The sequence below is a fragment of the Mizuhopecten yessoensis genome, unplaced genomic scaffold (genome assembly GCF_002113885.1).
Source record: "Mizuhopecten yessoensis strain PY_sf001 unplaced genomic scaffold, ASM211388v2 scaffold5409, whole genome shotgun sequence".
Taxonomy (NCBI): Eukaryota; Metazoa; Mollusca; class Bivalvia; order Pectinida; family Pectinidae; genus Mizuhopecten; species Mizuhopecten yessoensis.
This window is the reverse complement of record NW_018406035.1, coordinates 433,823-451,479: the sequence shown is the minus strand read 5'-3', so window position 1 is coordinate 451,479 and position 17,657 is coordinate 433,823. Positions and strand designations below refer to the sequence as shown.

The 17,657-nt window shown below is 34.2% G+C and overlaps 2 protein-coding genes across 2 annotated transcripts in view; one reads left to right on the top strand and one right to left on the bottom strand.

Annotated features, from left to right (window-relative positions):
- Positions 1-598: 598 nt before the first annotated feature.
- On the bottom strand, positions 599-12,220 carry LOC110450652 (protein unc-119 homolog B-like). Its single transcript, XM_021498278.1, has 5 exons — positions 11,874-12,220; positions 5,568-5,681; positions 4,136-4,241; positions 3,618-3,790; positions 599-2,945 (listed from the first exon to the last, which is right to left on the bottom strand). Exons 1-5 carry the CDS (start codon positions 12,031-12,033, stop codon positions 2,833-2,835), a joined length of 666 nt encoding a protein of 221 aa, XP_021353953.1. The 5' UTR covers positions 12,034-12,220; the 3' UTR covers positions 599-2,832.
- A 47-nt stretch (positions 12,221-12,267) lies between these two features.
- The window catches only part of LOC110450651 (THO complex subunit 6 homolog), a 14,358-nt gene continuing 8,968 nt past the window's right edge, over positions 12,268-17,657 (top strand). Inside the window, exons 1-5 of the mRNA XM_021498277.1 lie at positions 12,268-12,411; positions 13,781-13,899; positions 15,272-15,336; positions 16,471-16,525; positions 17,257-17,308. Of these exons, the coding sequence (XP_021353952.1) occupies positions 12,403-12,411; positions 13,781-13,899; positions 15,272-15,336; positions 16,471-16,525; positions 17,257-17,308 (300 nt within the window). The 5' untranslated portion in view covers positions 12,268-12,402. The remainder of the gene's footprint in view (positions 12,412-13,780; positions 13,900-15,271; positions 15,337-16,470; positions 16,526-17,256; positions 17,309-17,657) is intronic.

The window sequence follows — 17,657 nt, the reverse complement described above, 5'->3', positions numbered from 1 at the left end:
ATACAAGCTCAACATTAACAGTCCCTGTACATACAATGTAGATTGAGATATGTTTTAGTACAATTTACTTACAGGATATAACATTTCAATTTAATTCCGGTATATATACAAATAGATATTAGGACATAAAACAAAAATATACAACATTTGATAGTTAGCAAATCAATTCAATTGATTAAATTCAAAATGTTCTTCCTATCACGTACAAAATAACCATTCCCATGTCATTAGAATGTGTATGGTTTCTTGGAATGTTTCATATCACAAAAATGAAAATTAGGGATACTATCCTCTATCAATATCGATTCTGATGTTATTGTTTTGCTATTAAATCAAATTTGAAATAAGCAATTGACTAAAACAATTTTTAAAAGTTAGTTTTTTTGAGTGTATTTTTGTTTCTATGATTTCAAAAATGTCTACATGTACGTACAAATGTCATTTGGTCAAATATGAAATTATCATAATGCATTTAGTCCAACATGAAAAAAATACTTAGCTTAAAACGATGGTTTTCAATGACTTAGGCACCAGTTCACTATTTTAAAATAATTGATGAAATTTTGCAATTTCTATAAATATCACCATTAAAAGAAAATTTTAAAAGAACAACAAAGTTGGGACCCAATACTGATAGCTACATAGCTGAACCACCATCATCCCTCAGACTGGTTATGCTGCTCAATTCCATTAACAGGAAATGTAGCATCAGGACGTATTAAAATGCTCTGTGATTGCTTCATATCAAAATCTGTGCGTATAGCTAGCATTTAGGCTCAAGATTCAATTCAAGAGAATATAATCAATATATTTCCATCCATGCTTCCCTTGCTCCAGAAAACATGAACATATCTTGCACTCTATAAAAAAAAGGCTTTAATTTAACTTGTAATTATTAACATTTTTTTTTTAAACTATCTTTATTTATTCTTTACCTAAAAATTATTTTTGTTATAATGCAAATATGCCACCAGTACAAGTCTTTTAAGCATTATTATCCAGGTGTTAGGTTTGTTGATTTTAGGTTTCCCAATATATGAAACCTAAATGCAAACAAAACGGCCAACACACAAAAAATGGTTTTACCAAAAAAAACAGTATTTTTAAACAATACATAATATGTTAATTATTTAAAAGACTAACTATCATAGCAACCCTTAACTTTATATGTTTATTGATTCTTGATGGTAACATAATAAAATGTACAATAAAGTTATATTTACAAGGAAAATTACATATTTTCATTTAATCCTGTGTGTAATCGCATGACTTCACATGAAATGTGTTTGTAATGTGTATTAAGAAATGACAAGTAATTCCCTGGGATTCACAGAAACTCCCTATTTGTAATTAATGCATTTCTTAGCAAGCAAGATAAATCATGCCACTTTATACAGTAATAACAGGACAGAACCATCAGGTGGATGTGCTATTTAAGTAGCAGTTCAAGGAAATCATTCTTCAATATTGTAAAAAGACCTTGAAACGTTCTACCTACTTTTTAGAAAAGTAAAAAATATTTAATTTCTGTTAATATTTAATGCTAAATATTCATTCTATTACATAGAGTTTTATTCATCATTTAAGCATTTCCTTGAAATTGTAAAATGAAAGGGACCTCTTTCTCATTTTTCATTACTTTTTCTGATTTAAAAGGATAACAATTCTTCTGATAAAAAGCGGAAATGATACAAGATAATTTGGCTTTTTACCTTTTCGTGAAATCAATAGTAAAACTGCTAGATAAGGAAGCTTGAACTAAACTTGCTTTGTTACAGTGCTATATGAAGTGATGCTGAGGTATATGAGAGGTATAATGTTAGGGTACCCTGTACGTGTGGAGCAGCCATTCATTACAATGTATATTATCACTATTACAACACCAGTTTACCAACATGCAGTACTCTTCTATCTCAATTCTTTAAAAAGCAATTGAAATGAAACTGTCTGGATAAAAAGTAAATAAAATGTTATGTGTAAAACACAATAAAACAGTGTAATCTTTATAACTGGATTTCATTGCTGATTTTCACAAGTTGCTTGGCTGCTAAGTGGCCTTTTAGTGAACCAAAACTACAGAGCTCAGATGTGTAGCTTCTACCTGTCAACAAGCAGGAGGCAATAATCAACCAGGTAACTTACAGGTATTCAGTTGCTTAACTCATCATATATATTAGCTGTATCCAACAAATGTATCTTATTTATTTGGCAACAATAAGCCCATGTCTGGTCATTAGCACAACACTCTCTACTTTCATTCAGAGATTTGGTGTCGTCCCCCTGGGCTTATTGCAGGATAAATACAGTAGTATCTTCACAGCTGTAAAACTTGTGGATCTAAGTAAATCAACAAAATGAAATTATTCTAATCAATTGCATGCCAAAAGCAAGCAGAGGGAGATTATCAACAGGATAGATTACATTAAAATGTTTTAAATGCTAGTATTTTATGTAAATTATTAAATGAATTTTAAGTCAAATTAGTAGGTAATTCAATTATTTCAAACTTATCTATAAATTTAAACATAAAAGTGTATATTTCTACTGCTTGTAGAGCAAGATGCATTCCAGTTGTAGTTGATTGATTCACACACTGATGAACAAGTTTATATTATTTTTAGGATAAAGTGTCTCCAAGTTCCTATTTCTGCCAAAAATCTTGAGTTTAGACAGCTGTCTTGTATGTCTTCTCTGCTACACACATTCTCTGTGAAGATATTTACACAGTGGGCGTACGTCTCTGTTTGCACATGTTTGCTGGTATGAAATGTGTCAGGCAGTGAGCCCTTATAAATGATGTGTCCAGTCCAGCTGGTCAAAAGGAAGGTGGCGTTACGTTCCGCCATTGTATGCGTAGTCTGCTTTGTTGTGCATGATCAGTTTATCATCTACGAAGTAGAAACTGTCGGATCTGGTGTCAAATGGGTGCTCGATCATCTCTTCAACTGTTAACAATCAAAGATCAAATATGTTAATTTTGCTAACAAACCTACAGTTCTCTAATAGACAGGAGTATATTGTGGACAACTAACGACCATAATACATTTACTTTAGCACATTTGTTTCCTGAATGGCACTTATAGAATCTCCCCAGTTTGCAATTACATATGTGAAAGTTCTTAATTTAGGTACACTCATGATAGGATGGGAGCTTGTACTGGAACAATTACAGTTCATCCTGATGTTTCATAGAAATTTTACTTTTGTTTTCAAAATAGAGAATGCAATATATAAATCGAATAAATTACTGGAAGTATGTAAATTAAGTTTGTTAGAACTATTGACTATTTATGGTCTTGTGCGAAAACAAAACCCTTAAAACTATTAAAACACTACATGTATAAAAAATATTCCTGTGATTTTTTTGGTCAAAATACTTATGATGATTAAGTGGTCTAGTTTTACACAATGGGGGAATCCTACTTCAAACTTCTGTATTGATTATCTTTGTGAACATCATCTACCCGTTTGCTAAATGTGACCAAACAATCATTTGATCATGAAGTGAAGGCAAATCATCACCTACAATTAGTACCAATCAACGATTAAATACAGTCCAGTAAAATAACTGGTTAAATTATTGCAGATCACTAATCCATGAGAATACATGTACTTACTTTCATCTGGAGAAAGATACGGAAATTCATATATATGTTCCACTGTATTTCTACTCTGAGGGATACAGAAGCCAAACTCGAAGTCAAAGCTTTTCAACATCCTTTCTTTGAAGTAATGTCTCTCAATCATACGGAACTTGTTCACAGGTTTATCTCCAACTACAAACTCCACTCTAAAATAAATACATACAAAAAGGATCATAAAAGTTACCCGACTGTAAAAACTAAAGCTAAAATTCCATTCAAATCGGAGAAAGTAAACAAACTTAATGAACATGAATTATATTTTCAATTATGGCAATACATCAATTTGACATTCTAACTAGATCTGTTGATTAAAATATATTACCTGTGCCAGATAAAATATGCACTTGCGATTTTACTACATCAATTTCTGTATTATCAATAATTACTCTATCTTGAACTGGACAAAAAAAACTTTGGAGTTATGAATGCATGAAGATTGATTACTTACATCTACTCTTTTATTATATCAAAAAGTACACAATTATACATACGTAGCACCGACGGTTTTCAATTTAAGGAACTGTGGTGTGAACTGATACCGTACAAATCTTCCTGCATTAGGGTCAATTTCCTCTGGATCCATGTCCTCATCATCATCTGATCAGACAACAAAACCATATATTTATTCAAGTACAATGGCCAACCAAAGATTAGAGGAAACTTCAATATCAAAGCATTGTCACAAACATTTACCTTTATCAAAGCTTTTACAAATTTAACACAGCTGTCTCTGTATAAACCCATCCTCGATTTCCAGGAGTTACGCTCACGTTCACTCTCTACACCCCTGGGATATGTCATGGCAAAATTGAAGGCTTGATGTGCGCCACCTTGCTGATGAGACTAGTTCGATCCTTTGATGTACATCAAAAGAATCTCGCGGTCACCTAATGGTAAAAGTCGACAGGCTTTGAAGTCGGGCGTCTCTCTTTTGTAATCTTCAAAGGACGGGTATCAGCCTAGCAATTGGTCAGTTTTTTTACCCGAGACCAAACAGATATCTTCGTGCCTTCAATTTTGCCATGACATATTCCAGGGGTGTAGAGAGCAAAAGTAAGCGTTTCCCCTGGATATCGAGGATGGTATAAACCATGATTGTTTTGATAAACCTGACACTTGCATAATACTGAAATATCACAGGTTCATAATATACTACCCTTATGCTATGTTGTCATGATGATTATCCATACTATAGTATTATATTAAGTATGAAACTGCTAATTCACTTGGCATTTAAGTTTGTAGTCAATACAAATACTGGTACCGACTGTACATGACAAATTCGATGAAGTCTGTTAACATTTATAGGTTCATACAGAACCAAATTGTGTTGCATCAAATTCAATGTCTTTTCAATGCTTTTTCAAGACCCTAAGTTAACTTTTCAAGATGGACTAAAAGTCTGTCCTGGTGGCCGACTTGCCCATTTTCTTTTTATTGATGATCTTATGATTATGACACAAGGCACAATTGTCCTTGATATTGTCCCCTTTGATTTTTGCCAACAATTTAAATATAAGGACTAAGGTCCATTGTTAGTTGACATGCTTTTCCACATGGTGGGAGCTCAGCGGACAACCCCTACCATAACACCTTCGATCTTGCTAATTGATCTCACTCGAAACTCTCCGAGACTTCTTACAAGTCAGGGGGAGTTGCCTGCTCACTGCAGTCACTAATTATAAACTTCACATTTGTTTAATGTTTGAAAATCTGTTTGTTTCAAACATAGTTATGTTATTTTAATGTGTTAAATAGATATGGCTCTGGACAATCATATGAATCACAGAATGGCAAAATTCAGGGTCTATTAAAAAGGCAACAGAGATCAGTCTTCAAGGCCCAAAGCAAAATTCAAAGCTTTCCCAAATTCAAGATCTGTGTACATGGCTATGAATTATAGTTACATTGTATTTTACAAACCTGTTGGGGGAGGCTTCGCCACTTCAAACAGCACTGCTCCTGACTCCATGTCACGAAGTTTGAAGCGTGTGAAGTCAATGCCATAGATGTTAGCATCTGGTGAGCACAGGTATTCTACAACAGAACAGATATACAATAAATTGAAATTCTAAACCATAATGTACAGAATGATTGGATTTCTGTTCTTTCTTGTAATGTGTATTATTCGTCTAGACGAAGCCTACTTATCTCAAAGTCCAAGGGTTCTGCTCCTGATATATACATATCTTCACAGCACCTCAGGAATAGGCCATAATAAAATGGAATATTTGTGGTAATTAAAGTCATTTTGATTAGTTTCAAATATAAAAACCTATAGCTATGCTTATATATATACCAGGTATACCTGTCCTTTGAACATTACATAGCAGCTTCATCCAACTACAAAGCCTGTTGATTTTACAATTATGATGCCATGCAAGTTCTCGACCTTCAATTTTGTCTTGACATTTTCTAGGGGTGCAGAGAAAATTTATGTGTATTAAGAAAAGAACAATTGGATTTCAAGGATGAACCTGAAGCTCCTGCATGCAACTTATACAATGTTCCTCAATAACAACCGAAGGATTTAATAGTTTAACAATGGTTTATAGTGTTATAAAAGCGTATTAATAAAACAGACTATTTAGGACACAAGCAAAATCATAAAAAAATAACAGCTGCTGTACTGTACAATGACCTCTATTGAACCAGGTTTTTATTTCAGAGCTATACATCACCTTAATTGGCTGTTGTGAGGATATTGAGCCCCAAACAAATTCATAGATCTATATAATAGATACATTATATCATAATATGGAGATCTGCATCACAGGTATACAGTGTTACACTGGTAAATACATGTATACACCTTCACTAATAGATAAGGTCATTATAATTAGCACCAGATATATATTGATTGTTACAGTCAGTGTACAACAATTCTATGTCCATATATAGTACAAACTGTTGACATACCATGCAAAAATATTCTGTGTGTTTGCTTATCACAATCAATGCTAATGTAAAAGATGTGCATGGATTAGGTTGCCTTACAAGCGTCAGATGAAGGGAATTTCCCTTTAGCTCAGCGGTAGAGCATCGGTATGGAGAACCAGTTAGGGTTGCAGGTTTGAGCCTCAGCTGTACTATCTTTATCACTATTCAGCTTCCTACTACAAACTGGTGCCATTGACCCTCCCCATTCAAGGTAGCAGAACCCTTGGCTGGGGTCAAAGAACCTGGGTTGGTGTTTGAAAAAAAGGGGGAATATTACTATAGTTTAAAAGATGTGGATTTATTAGGTTGCCTTACAGCGTCAGCTGTATGGAATTTCCCTTTAGATCAGCGGTAGAGCATCAGGCTGAAGAGCCAAGGATCGCGGGTTCGAGCCTCCGCGACAGCACAGTCTTTATCACTATTCCTCGATATGGGTGTAACCATTCACTCATGCATCGATGTATTGGATCGCGATACGATGCATCAAGACTGTATCATGAGACCTACAATACTTTAAATTTTGTACTCTCCCGTGTTGGAACACTTCAAAGAAAAAATAGTTTTAGCGGTCAACAAACCAAAATGACTAACGGAAAATATGACAAGAAAAACAGCAAGGTGTCGGCACATTTCAAGTTGCTTATTTCGCAATGGTTTACTTTCAAATCTGCTAAATCCAAAAATGATGTATTTGAGACCACACTTTGTTCTTTTATTGCAATATATGTCGGAGAAAACTGAAATATGCGTGAAATACCATGAACGTGCGCACGCATATGAAGCATCAATACTTCAATCTTCAAGTGCTAGTTAGAAGAAAAACTTCTATAACATTAAAAAAGGATATGTCAAAACTAGTCAGTCTTACTTCTATGTTGGAGAATATGTGAAGAAATGTGACAGTTTCCGTTCAAATCAATCTAAGACCGCTATCGGTAAAATATTGCCAACGATCTTCGTCTGTTTTCAGTTGTTGAAATTTATGATAAAAGTGTAGTTATACAAGAACTGAATGTCTTCATAGTATAATTTTGGTATTTAATGTTATTTTATATTGTACCTATTATACTTGCGTGATAAAAGTTTTCAAATAACTGCTAAATACACATGGACTATGGTATATCTTCCAGATATCCTCCTACTTATCGTATCGCGACCCAAGTATCGTGATACATATCGTAACACAGCATCGCTCACGATACACACCCCTATTCCCTGTCCTACTACACTAACATAATCATGAAAATCAGTAACATATATTAGCATGGTTATAAGTACTAGAGCATGTACATGTTTTTGTATTAACCATTATTACAAAGGAATATGTCATCAATAATAAAGCAGAAATAGCCTAATACTGTTTTGACATAAATATATATATTAATGCAATGGGTGTTCTTAAAGCTGATGATTGCGAAAAATTGTTGAGGGAATATTTTTCTTCTGGACAAACCAGTGTTTCTATAGATATTTATGTAACTTAATACAACACTGATAACAACATGTAAATTTTTCATACATATTGTAAACATATATTTACATATAACTCTATTCAGCTAGGAAAATGAAATATATTTTGTTTAAGTTTTATGTTTGTGAAGTTAAATGTACCACAGTTCCAATTTTATATCAGTACATTTAAAAACTTTTTCTGAGGAAATTATATAAATTTATTTTGATAAAAAATCTACCTTTTGGGAATTTTGCAATTCTAATATGTTAAAGATCATCAGTTTCTTTAATTCAATAGTACGCTCTTTCTTTTTTATTGAGTAAGATTATTTTAAAATCTTGTTCGAATTCAGTACTGATTGACATGCAAAAAAAAAAGATCCTGACTCTAGTAAATCTTGATGCAAGGACAGAGAAAATTCCAATTCTGTTTAACTATTTCTGTTAAAGATCATTCGCAATAGATTTCTGATTGTCTATAGTATGCCAGCAGAGATTTTGAATGGTCACAATTTCATTTCGTAAAATTTAACAGAGTTCATTTTGTCGGATGCGATATCCTCTTTGACAAAATTTAAATGTGCCGTTCAGGAAATAATTAAAGGGACATCACGTGAAGAGCCATATTTTTTTTAATGAATGTATGTATTGTATGCACTTCCACCTATGTTACCTCGCTATCCCAATATTCACAGTCCGTTCCAAATGTCCAGTTTGACCATTTGAATTGTTCGGGAAAGCCCTGCTAAAAATAGCGCCGATAACGTCACCTGACTCGGCAGTAAACACAAGTGGTGTGAGCGAGATGAAATGGTTTCCAAAGGGGCCCCCAGAGAGGGGCCGTTAGGAAACTGCAACTTCTTACCGCACTATGAAACCAAGTAATATGATTTCTAAGTCTGTATTCAAACTTATTGAACAGTAATTATTCATTATCAGAAGTTAATTGCACACTTGCCAATATTCAGAATTTAAACTTATAAATTATTTAGCTTTAAACATAAATTTGTTGCCAATAAAATTAAACAAGGGATGGGGCACAAGTTTTTACAATTTATCACAGCCTTCTCCCGTCATACATTTACTATTAAATGTCAACAATGATAAAAGACATAAACATAAAGTAGATATATATAAATATATATTGAATTTAGTACCGGAATGTGACCGGTACAGGTGGTACGGGGCTAAAAACCTTCCCTCAACAATGGGACAACCCTTTCTGTAAAAAGGAATATTCACGAGACGAATATCCCTATTCAAATGTTTACATACAGTGCATATATATGCAATGACAAACTACACGCGAATAAAAAAGGAAACATTTGGGAATTTATTTATTACATTATACAACTCAATGTCTTTGACCAATTTTCTTTTAGACCATGCATATAAATATATGTATACTCTCTTTCCCACTTTCACTGTCTCCATACGCTAACACTTAGTAAGTCATATTAGCCATCACACACAATAAACTGTGTGGCAAAACCACTACGTGTACATGTAGAATATGTGTCAATAAGGAACGTGTTGAGATACTCGATAATTATATTTTTTCATACTTTACAGAGTTTAAAGCATACTTGTAAATGGACCTTTTTATGTTGAGACAACTTTTCTTTAATAAGTTCCTTTTGTCCGAAACAGAAGCCGTAGTTATCGGCAGCATGTGCCATTTTTACAACGTAATCAAATATTTTTTCCCCTGTTTTCAATACGTATTCCGATTCTATCTGAAGTCGAAAATGTATTCTTTATAGAGAAAAGGTTGTTACATGATCATACATTCCAAGCCAACATCATATGAAAACATGAACTGTTGAAAAATTACGATTTAAAAAAAAAATGTTATGCGATCCTATTTATTAGAAGTAGGTTGGTTCTCCTTCCTCAGTTATTCATCCTGGTCCGTCATTTTGACATTTTTAATCTAGCTGCGAGAACGTAGCTTTTTGACGAAGAGCAATTTTTTTTATATATATTGCGTTGTCGTGCCAGAGGAGGCCGGGTTTTCATATTAGTACTAATTTAAATCTTACATGTCAAAACAAAAAAAAATGTTTAATTCAGCAGTACAATTAAATCATACTATTTTACTGATCCCGGTAATATTATAAATTATGTAAATCTAATAGCGCACGTATCTCATTTGACCCCGAGTACCGGCAGAGGATCAGAGAACAGAATACGCCGTGGCCATCACAACAGTTATCCCTTGGAGGGCCTCATGGCAAAATCAAACTAACCAGTCACTTATCCCTTCCTTTCGCATAAACCACTGTATAATTATAAAAACACAAAGTAAACTCTCTCTGATACATGCCCATTAACATATTAAACTAAGTTCATCCGTGTTCAAACTTACACAATGATACTAGCAAGGTTAATAGTTTTTGATATTTATTCATAACATCAACAGCGCTAGCATTTCTGTCGATTCCATTACAGCTCAACCGGCTATCCGGAAGAATACATGCACCGTACTAAATGCTAGGGCAGTTATTTTCTCCTTTGAATACTTCCCACCTGCAATAATGATTCTGTAACGTCCCCCTTGCGCTATCTTTTGACTATTTGGCAACTTTTCGCTTCGTAGCTGACACGGTACAACACTTTTCTTTTGCTTACTTTACACGGCCAGTCATTTTGTTTACAAAGAAATGTTGTGCTATGCACATGCGCTAGTAGAGGGATATCCCAAAACAAAACGTTGGTCAGACAGGTAGAAATACCGATGATTATCTCAGATTTAATCCTTTTTATGAATCTATTTCAGCCAAATCCGATCGTTATTTTCCATAAGGAGTCTCACTTGATATGTTTATGTAGTATTTGAAAAAAAGACACAATTTTTTTTTACTTCACCGTGATGCCCCTTTAAGTCATTTTTAACCAGTGGTTCATCCTCATACAGTGTTATTTCGTTTTCAAGTTTTAATTTGTTGTCTGCAGTTCTCCCAAGACAACAATGCCACGCTTCACTGCTGAAACATATGTAGCGGAACTTAACTGGGTCGATCGTCGGCGACCAGATAGCTCAAGAGTTCGGAAGGTCCTGGGTTCGAATCCCGGTCTGGTCGTACATTTTTCCTCTCCCGTTACATTTGGCGCCCAACGAAATATACCCACATAAGGTGGTATAGGGTCTATAACATATTTCGTGTTGATAAAGGGTTATTTTCCACATTTTAGTAGAGCCAATCATAAAAACGTTTTTCATGTGTATATACTAGCACACGTTACACTAATTTGATCATATATACATTGTAGGACATCAAACTTGAGTCAGAATTGCCAATTTTATAAATTCACTTTTAAGCCATGCCATGGAAGGCAATTTTTATATTCCTGCTATCAAAGGAGAAGAAGCTCCAAATTTTTATCATAATGTTGTGAAGGACTGGAATATGCTTCCTGGCAATATAAAGCAAATTTCAAAGAAAAGCAATTTTAAAACTCATGTGAAAAAGTATTTTATGATTTTATGGAAAAAATATATAAAAACGNTAACGTGCATATATATATAGACGTAGTGCTTTTACTGGACGGTCACTGAAACTTGGCACATAAAAGGGTCATTTACAACAGAACTAACTAATGCATCTGTCATTGCATATTTGAACACTGAGTTCCCGACTGACTTTGTGAACAAGTGTCGATACTCCTATTCATATATTTGACACACAGTCCTCACCCTCTGCCGTCGACAAGTTATCACGCAAAATAGATCATTAGATGACCTATTTTCGGTTTTGACGTTTCTACACCTCGGACTAGTACATTTATATTTTCTATATACAGAAAGTTCAATAGTGTATAATGCCAACAACTCACTTTCTGATATTTTTTGTAAACGTAAAACTTCGTCGGGTGAAATGTCTTTTTTCTTTAGTAATTCGTCTTCCGTGATCGGTTCAAGCGTCACTTTATCTTTGGCTTTCGCTGCCCTGGACAAAAACCCACCTCCCTTCTTTTTACCTGTAGCTTGGCTCATGGTAAATGGAGGTAGAAATACACTCAAATCAAAGTCAATGGAATTCTTTGAAAACGCTGACCCCCTTGATAATCACAAATAAACAAAGCCTTTGTTCAGGGGGACAGGTAAACCGACTGAACAATGACAGGCGTCGTTGTCTTCCGAGCTTGAGAAGATGGCGGCGGTGGCAACGGGAATCCTGGGAAGCACTTGCTATTTCCGGTAAAACAAAAATATTCCGGTCCAACCTCCATTTCCATTTTTATATTCTCACTGTCCACCGGAAATCAATCTTTTGCGGGAAATCAAAAGTTAAGATATATGTTGTTTACCACCAAGAGATAAGTTTAATATAACATTCAAAGGGCCATTGAAGCAGAACTAAATATGAAAGAGGTAACTATAGTTGTCATCACCATTTTATCGAGCATCATCCTTGGATACTCAACCACCAGTCAACAGGACAGCGGCCCTCAAATCACAGGTACTAGCCCCGTCTGTCAGTATATATATATATACCATAATATTCAATCAAGATAATATTATGGGTGTATTGAAAGACGAGGCTAGTACCCTGTGCTCAAATCTTTAGGCTGTAGACTCGAGAGTCGCTGTCAGTAACTTACTGAACGGCTACACTGTACAGTAAAGTTGTTAACAAATTTATAGTAATACCCTTATTTTTATATGATTTGATGAGATGAAAGTAAATCTGGTTGAAATACGGCAAGTTGGCAACATACTTAAAATAGAAGAGATATAATTTCAAATACTAAATCTTATTCACTCACAGGCCATTTTAATCCTTAAATATATATCAACCATTATACCGCACAACTCCATGATAACTACTCGTACATTGTACAACTCTTGTACAACTCCATGATAACTACATTGTATCACACAGATGTTCCACACTATAATCATGTGCACATGGTCACACAACACACATTGTGTTGCATTGTGCGATACCACAACTGTATCTAATAAGGAAAGCAATTAATTTAAACAAGATAAAGCAAGAGAATTACAGATTCAACATCGGGAATTTGAATCTTAATGGGAAGAAGAAGAAGAGCACAGACCTCATCTTGGTATATAAGGACTTGGATAGCAGAATTTGCAACACTGCTACAATTCCATCTCTTGTATTTGTGCTCCAGAATAGGTTGCATTTGGGAACTCTTGACTTTCTGAGATGGTCTTTACAAATGAAAGCACATTCTGGCCTTTAAATAGGATTTCCATGGAAGTGGATGTGTCACATATATACCCCAGAGCAGCCATGCATGTTGATTTTTCAGGTTTTGGTCAAAACCGAACTTCATTTGGTAGTTTATTCATGTGATATAAAAATATTTGTTGTTTCCGGTGACCCTACCTACCCTAATTTTTGGAGCATACCCTGAACTTTTTAAGGCAATTTTCAAAGAAGCATTGATTGTTAATTATAAAGTCAAGATAACTCTTCTGTATAAACTATGTAAAAATATTTGTGAAAATATAATTTATCTACGTACCCACCCTTAATATTTCCAACATGTTACATGCACAGGAAACACACAGATTTTTGTCTGGCCTAGACATATGCAGAAAGCTTAATGAAAGAAATTTTAATGACTTGAATCAGTGAAAAGTCTGGTGTTTGGGGCCAGAAGAAAACTTCCATCTTAATGATTATGTCTTCTTCGTAAACCCCCCAGATCTACAATTATGATTTTACAGTGCAAAAATGCTTACTATGCAAATATTCTTCATATTTTAGCAAGATCGGAGTTTAGCAGCACGAAAACAATACCACACATCTGTATTTGCACAGTGTTTTTCACCCTGCGGAAAGTTTCTGGCTGCAGCAAATAACCATGGCTCTATTGCAATTTTCAGGTGAGTTTGGAATGTCCCATTCACGTATCCCAGTTGAAATGGTTCAGGTGGAGCAGAAATATTCCACGATTAACGAAGGCTGTACTTGGACCGAACTGTAGGCAGAACTAAAAAATTAACATTTTCGGAGAATAAATAACAATATATCCAGAATATGTCCTTCTTTCATGTGTCCACTAAATTATATATAACATATCTTAAAATATGCATCTGGTTTGACATTGTTTTAAGAAATACGGCAAACTGGCAATAATCAGCATTTTAGTTTCCATTAGGCACGTCTGGACCCATCAATCTACACATGCTGATCTTGAATACGAAGTTCAGATCGGCACCTGTCGTTTTTCTTTCAGGTTCAACTGTTTCAACATAGGATATAAAGAGGATATTTAATGGTTTCCAATTCAGGCATTGAATAATATATATATTTCACAAAAATGGTAGAATACAAATATATATTGAAGGTGCAAAGCAAGAGGGAAAATAACAATATACTGTATACCTGGAAATTAAAATTTTTGCACTTCGACGTTAAAATACAGTTTCATAAAATATTTAATTCACCCTTCACTTTTAATTACTTTGTTATGTTGTTTACATATATGTTCGCTGTACTGATGAATTCAAGTCTAACATTAAACTGCAGCGAAAATTTCTTGTTATACCGTATTCTGTCATAGGAGTGAAACATCTGGTATTCAAGGGCAAATCAAATTAAATTTTCTATTTAACATTTCTAAATTACCTACAATGACAAAGAATGTTGCCACTTCAAAAATTTGGGGACATACGTTGTAGTAGCCTATTCTTTGGCCCTTATTTTAATGGCGTCATATACTTCACAACAAGGCTGTGCACCATTTTGAAAGGGCAAGTCATCATAGTTCGACCATTTTCTGCTATTATTTGGTAAGATTTACATGCATGAATGGTACGTACAGATTGTGTTTGTAAATTAGTGCTCTATAGGAAAGATGTACTGAAATATAAAACTACTTATTCAACCATCGCTTCATCTTTATCTGAGAAGGTACTGTACATGTACAGTTGTGATTGGACAGTTCCAAAAGTGATATATTCACACTGTGAAAGATATAACTTTTATTAAGTGATAGAATTTGATGTTTCCCTGGCAAAAATGTAATAAAATCAAATTAATATTCAATATCAACATTATGTAACATTATGATAATATATAATCATGTTTAATTTACAGCAAGCAGATCTAGAGCACCATACCTTCATCAAGTCGAACTGAATCATTTTGTTGGTTAAAGTATTATCTTGACCATGAAAAGCTGATTATCTTTTCTTATAAACTTTTTCATGTACTAAACTTATATGCATGATTGTGTTTATTTGTTTATTGAAGTCTGACAACAGCTTTATCGCCAGACAGCACAGAGGCTCTTTGGAAACCTGTATACTCCTTTAAAGGTAAGTATCATCACAGACAACCTAAAAGCTTTGTGTAGAGTCGATTAGACACGTCTCTCGTGTATAGAAAATCACGATTCTAAACATTTCCTTAAGTTTAGTACATGTAACGATAGACTGTATATATATAGGCTTATAAAGCAGAACCAGTGAAAGGTTATTGTGATATTTCTATGACTACATGTAGTACAATACATTCTGTCACATTCATCACAGATGTATGACTGGTGAAGCGTATGGAAAATAGGATGTAAAACATGTACAAGTTGGCAGTCAAGTCTCCATCAAACAAATCAATTTGGCTACATGTTTGATACTTGCAGTCATAGATGTGTAAAGTCAGCGAGCCCCCCAAACGTGATTTAGAAATGGCCCGCTGTGGCATGTCCAGCCCTCTCCAACACTTTGAAATATTCATTATCCCAGTAGTTAATAGCATTATTTTGCTGCGTGGCATGCCACTATAATTGCCAGTTTATATGTCTCGGACTTTGATTGCTTTCTTCCTTATCAAGTGAATTTCTTTCCCTCTTAGATTTAATTAACTTTCAAGAAACACAATTTGTATCTTTAGTCTTCATCATAGAAGAGTTAGAAACTATGTGACATGTGGACACATGTACATATATCTGGTATAAAGAAGCATTATCACATACGATACGTATGCTGTGTGGACACCTGTAAAAAGAGGAATAAAATCACAGACATATAAGACATGCTGTAGAAAAGTGTGTTCTATAATTTAAGCACTAACAAAGTACCTGGGTGTTCAGTCACGTTGTCTCCTTTAATTTAAAGACAGTTTACCAGTGTTAAACAAAACGAAGTAGCTCTTCTGAGAAAACCTATATATTCCAAACGTCACTGTAATGTACAAACGCAAGATTTCTACTTTAAATACTTCAAAGGTCAGTGTTCACTTACATTCTTTAAATTAACAACTCAATAACTTAGTGAGAAATCAGTCTGAAAGGAAATGCATGCTTATAGTACTGATTTTGAACTATTCTTAAGTTTTTTTAGTGTTGGTAAAAATTGCATAATACAAGAAAACAATATGAAAGCATTCAAATTAATATTACAAATATCTACAAGTTTCGTTGATTATAACAATTTCTTTTTCCATCTGTACAGCTTCAGAGGAAGGAGCGATATTTTGTCTAGCTTCTTCAGACATCTTCTTAATCAGGTAATATTGTAGAAAACACTCCAAATTCTCCTTGTGTCTGACACTGTAAAGGTCACCATATACACCAACTGGCTTTTGTATGGTCTATGTATGGGACCACCAAACTATATTGACTCCACCAACATGCAACCATGCAGCTACCACAATAGCACATGATTACATTGACCAACAGTGCATTACAACCCTACCATTGCAGCTTCAAACACAGTTACAATCACATTGCACCGTACATATAACCCTGCTAAACCCTAGTTAACATATTATTGTTCCACTGCAGTAGACATTGACTGCAGCACTATAGATCTCTGTATATATCTGTATTTTGTGTAATTGTAAAGTCAAATGTACAAATATACAAACTTTTACTTATTACACAAGTAAACTTTATTTATTTTCCTTAGCAAAGAGCTGTCTCCTGAGTATAAAGACTTGGTAATGAATTGAGGTTAGACAGAATCAATTTCTGTGGTCTCTGAGGTTTGTTATAAGATGTGTAACTCTATATTAAGGTTAAGTTTATCAGAAATGCCGATACTAATTATAAAAGTACAGCATTATATGATTGTGTAACTTGGCTTAAATTTACCCAATACTGATTGGCTGTTTAGTTCATTTTAATGAAGTAGTTGGTTAACATAAAACAGAGTGAAAAGGCACCCACAAATACTTCTTGTTACATGTATATTGAATATTGTTACATACCATTTGTACTGTATTGTGATTGTTTCCAGTGGCGGAAATGGACCCATTTGTGCGTGGAAGTGGTCAGACATACTGAACAAGGTACATTGTACAATGCTATTGTTGTTATCTCTCACTCTGTACTTTGTCTTGTCGAATAACATTATCTATAAATTATGGCAGATAAAATGTACATGTATAATATTAGAACCTTACACCGCTCTTGGGGTGAGTTGATGGCAGATATAATGTACATGTATAATATTAGAACCTTACACCCCTTTTGGGGTGAGTTGATGGCAGATATAATGTACATGTATAATATTAGAACCTTACACCCCTCTTGGGGTGAGTTGATGGCAGATATAATGTACATGTATAATATTAGAACCTTACACCCCTCTTGGGGTGAGTTGATGGCAGATATAATGTACATGTATAATATTAGAAC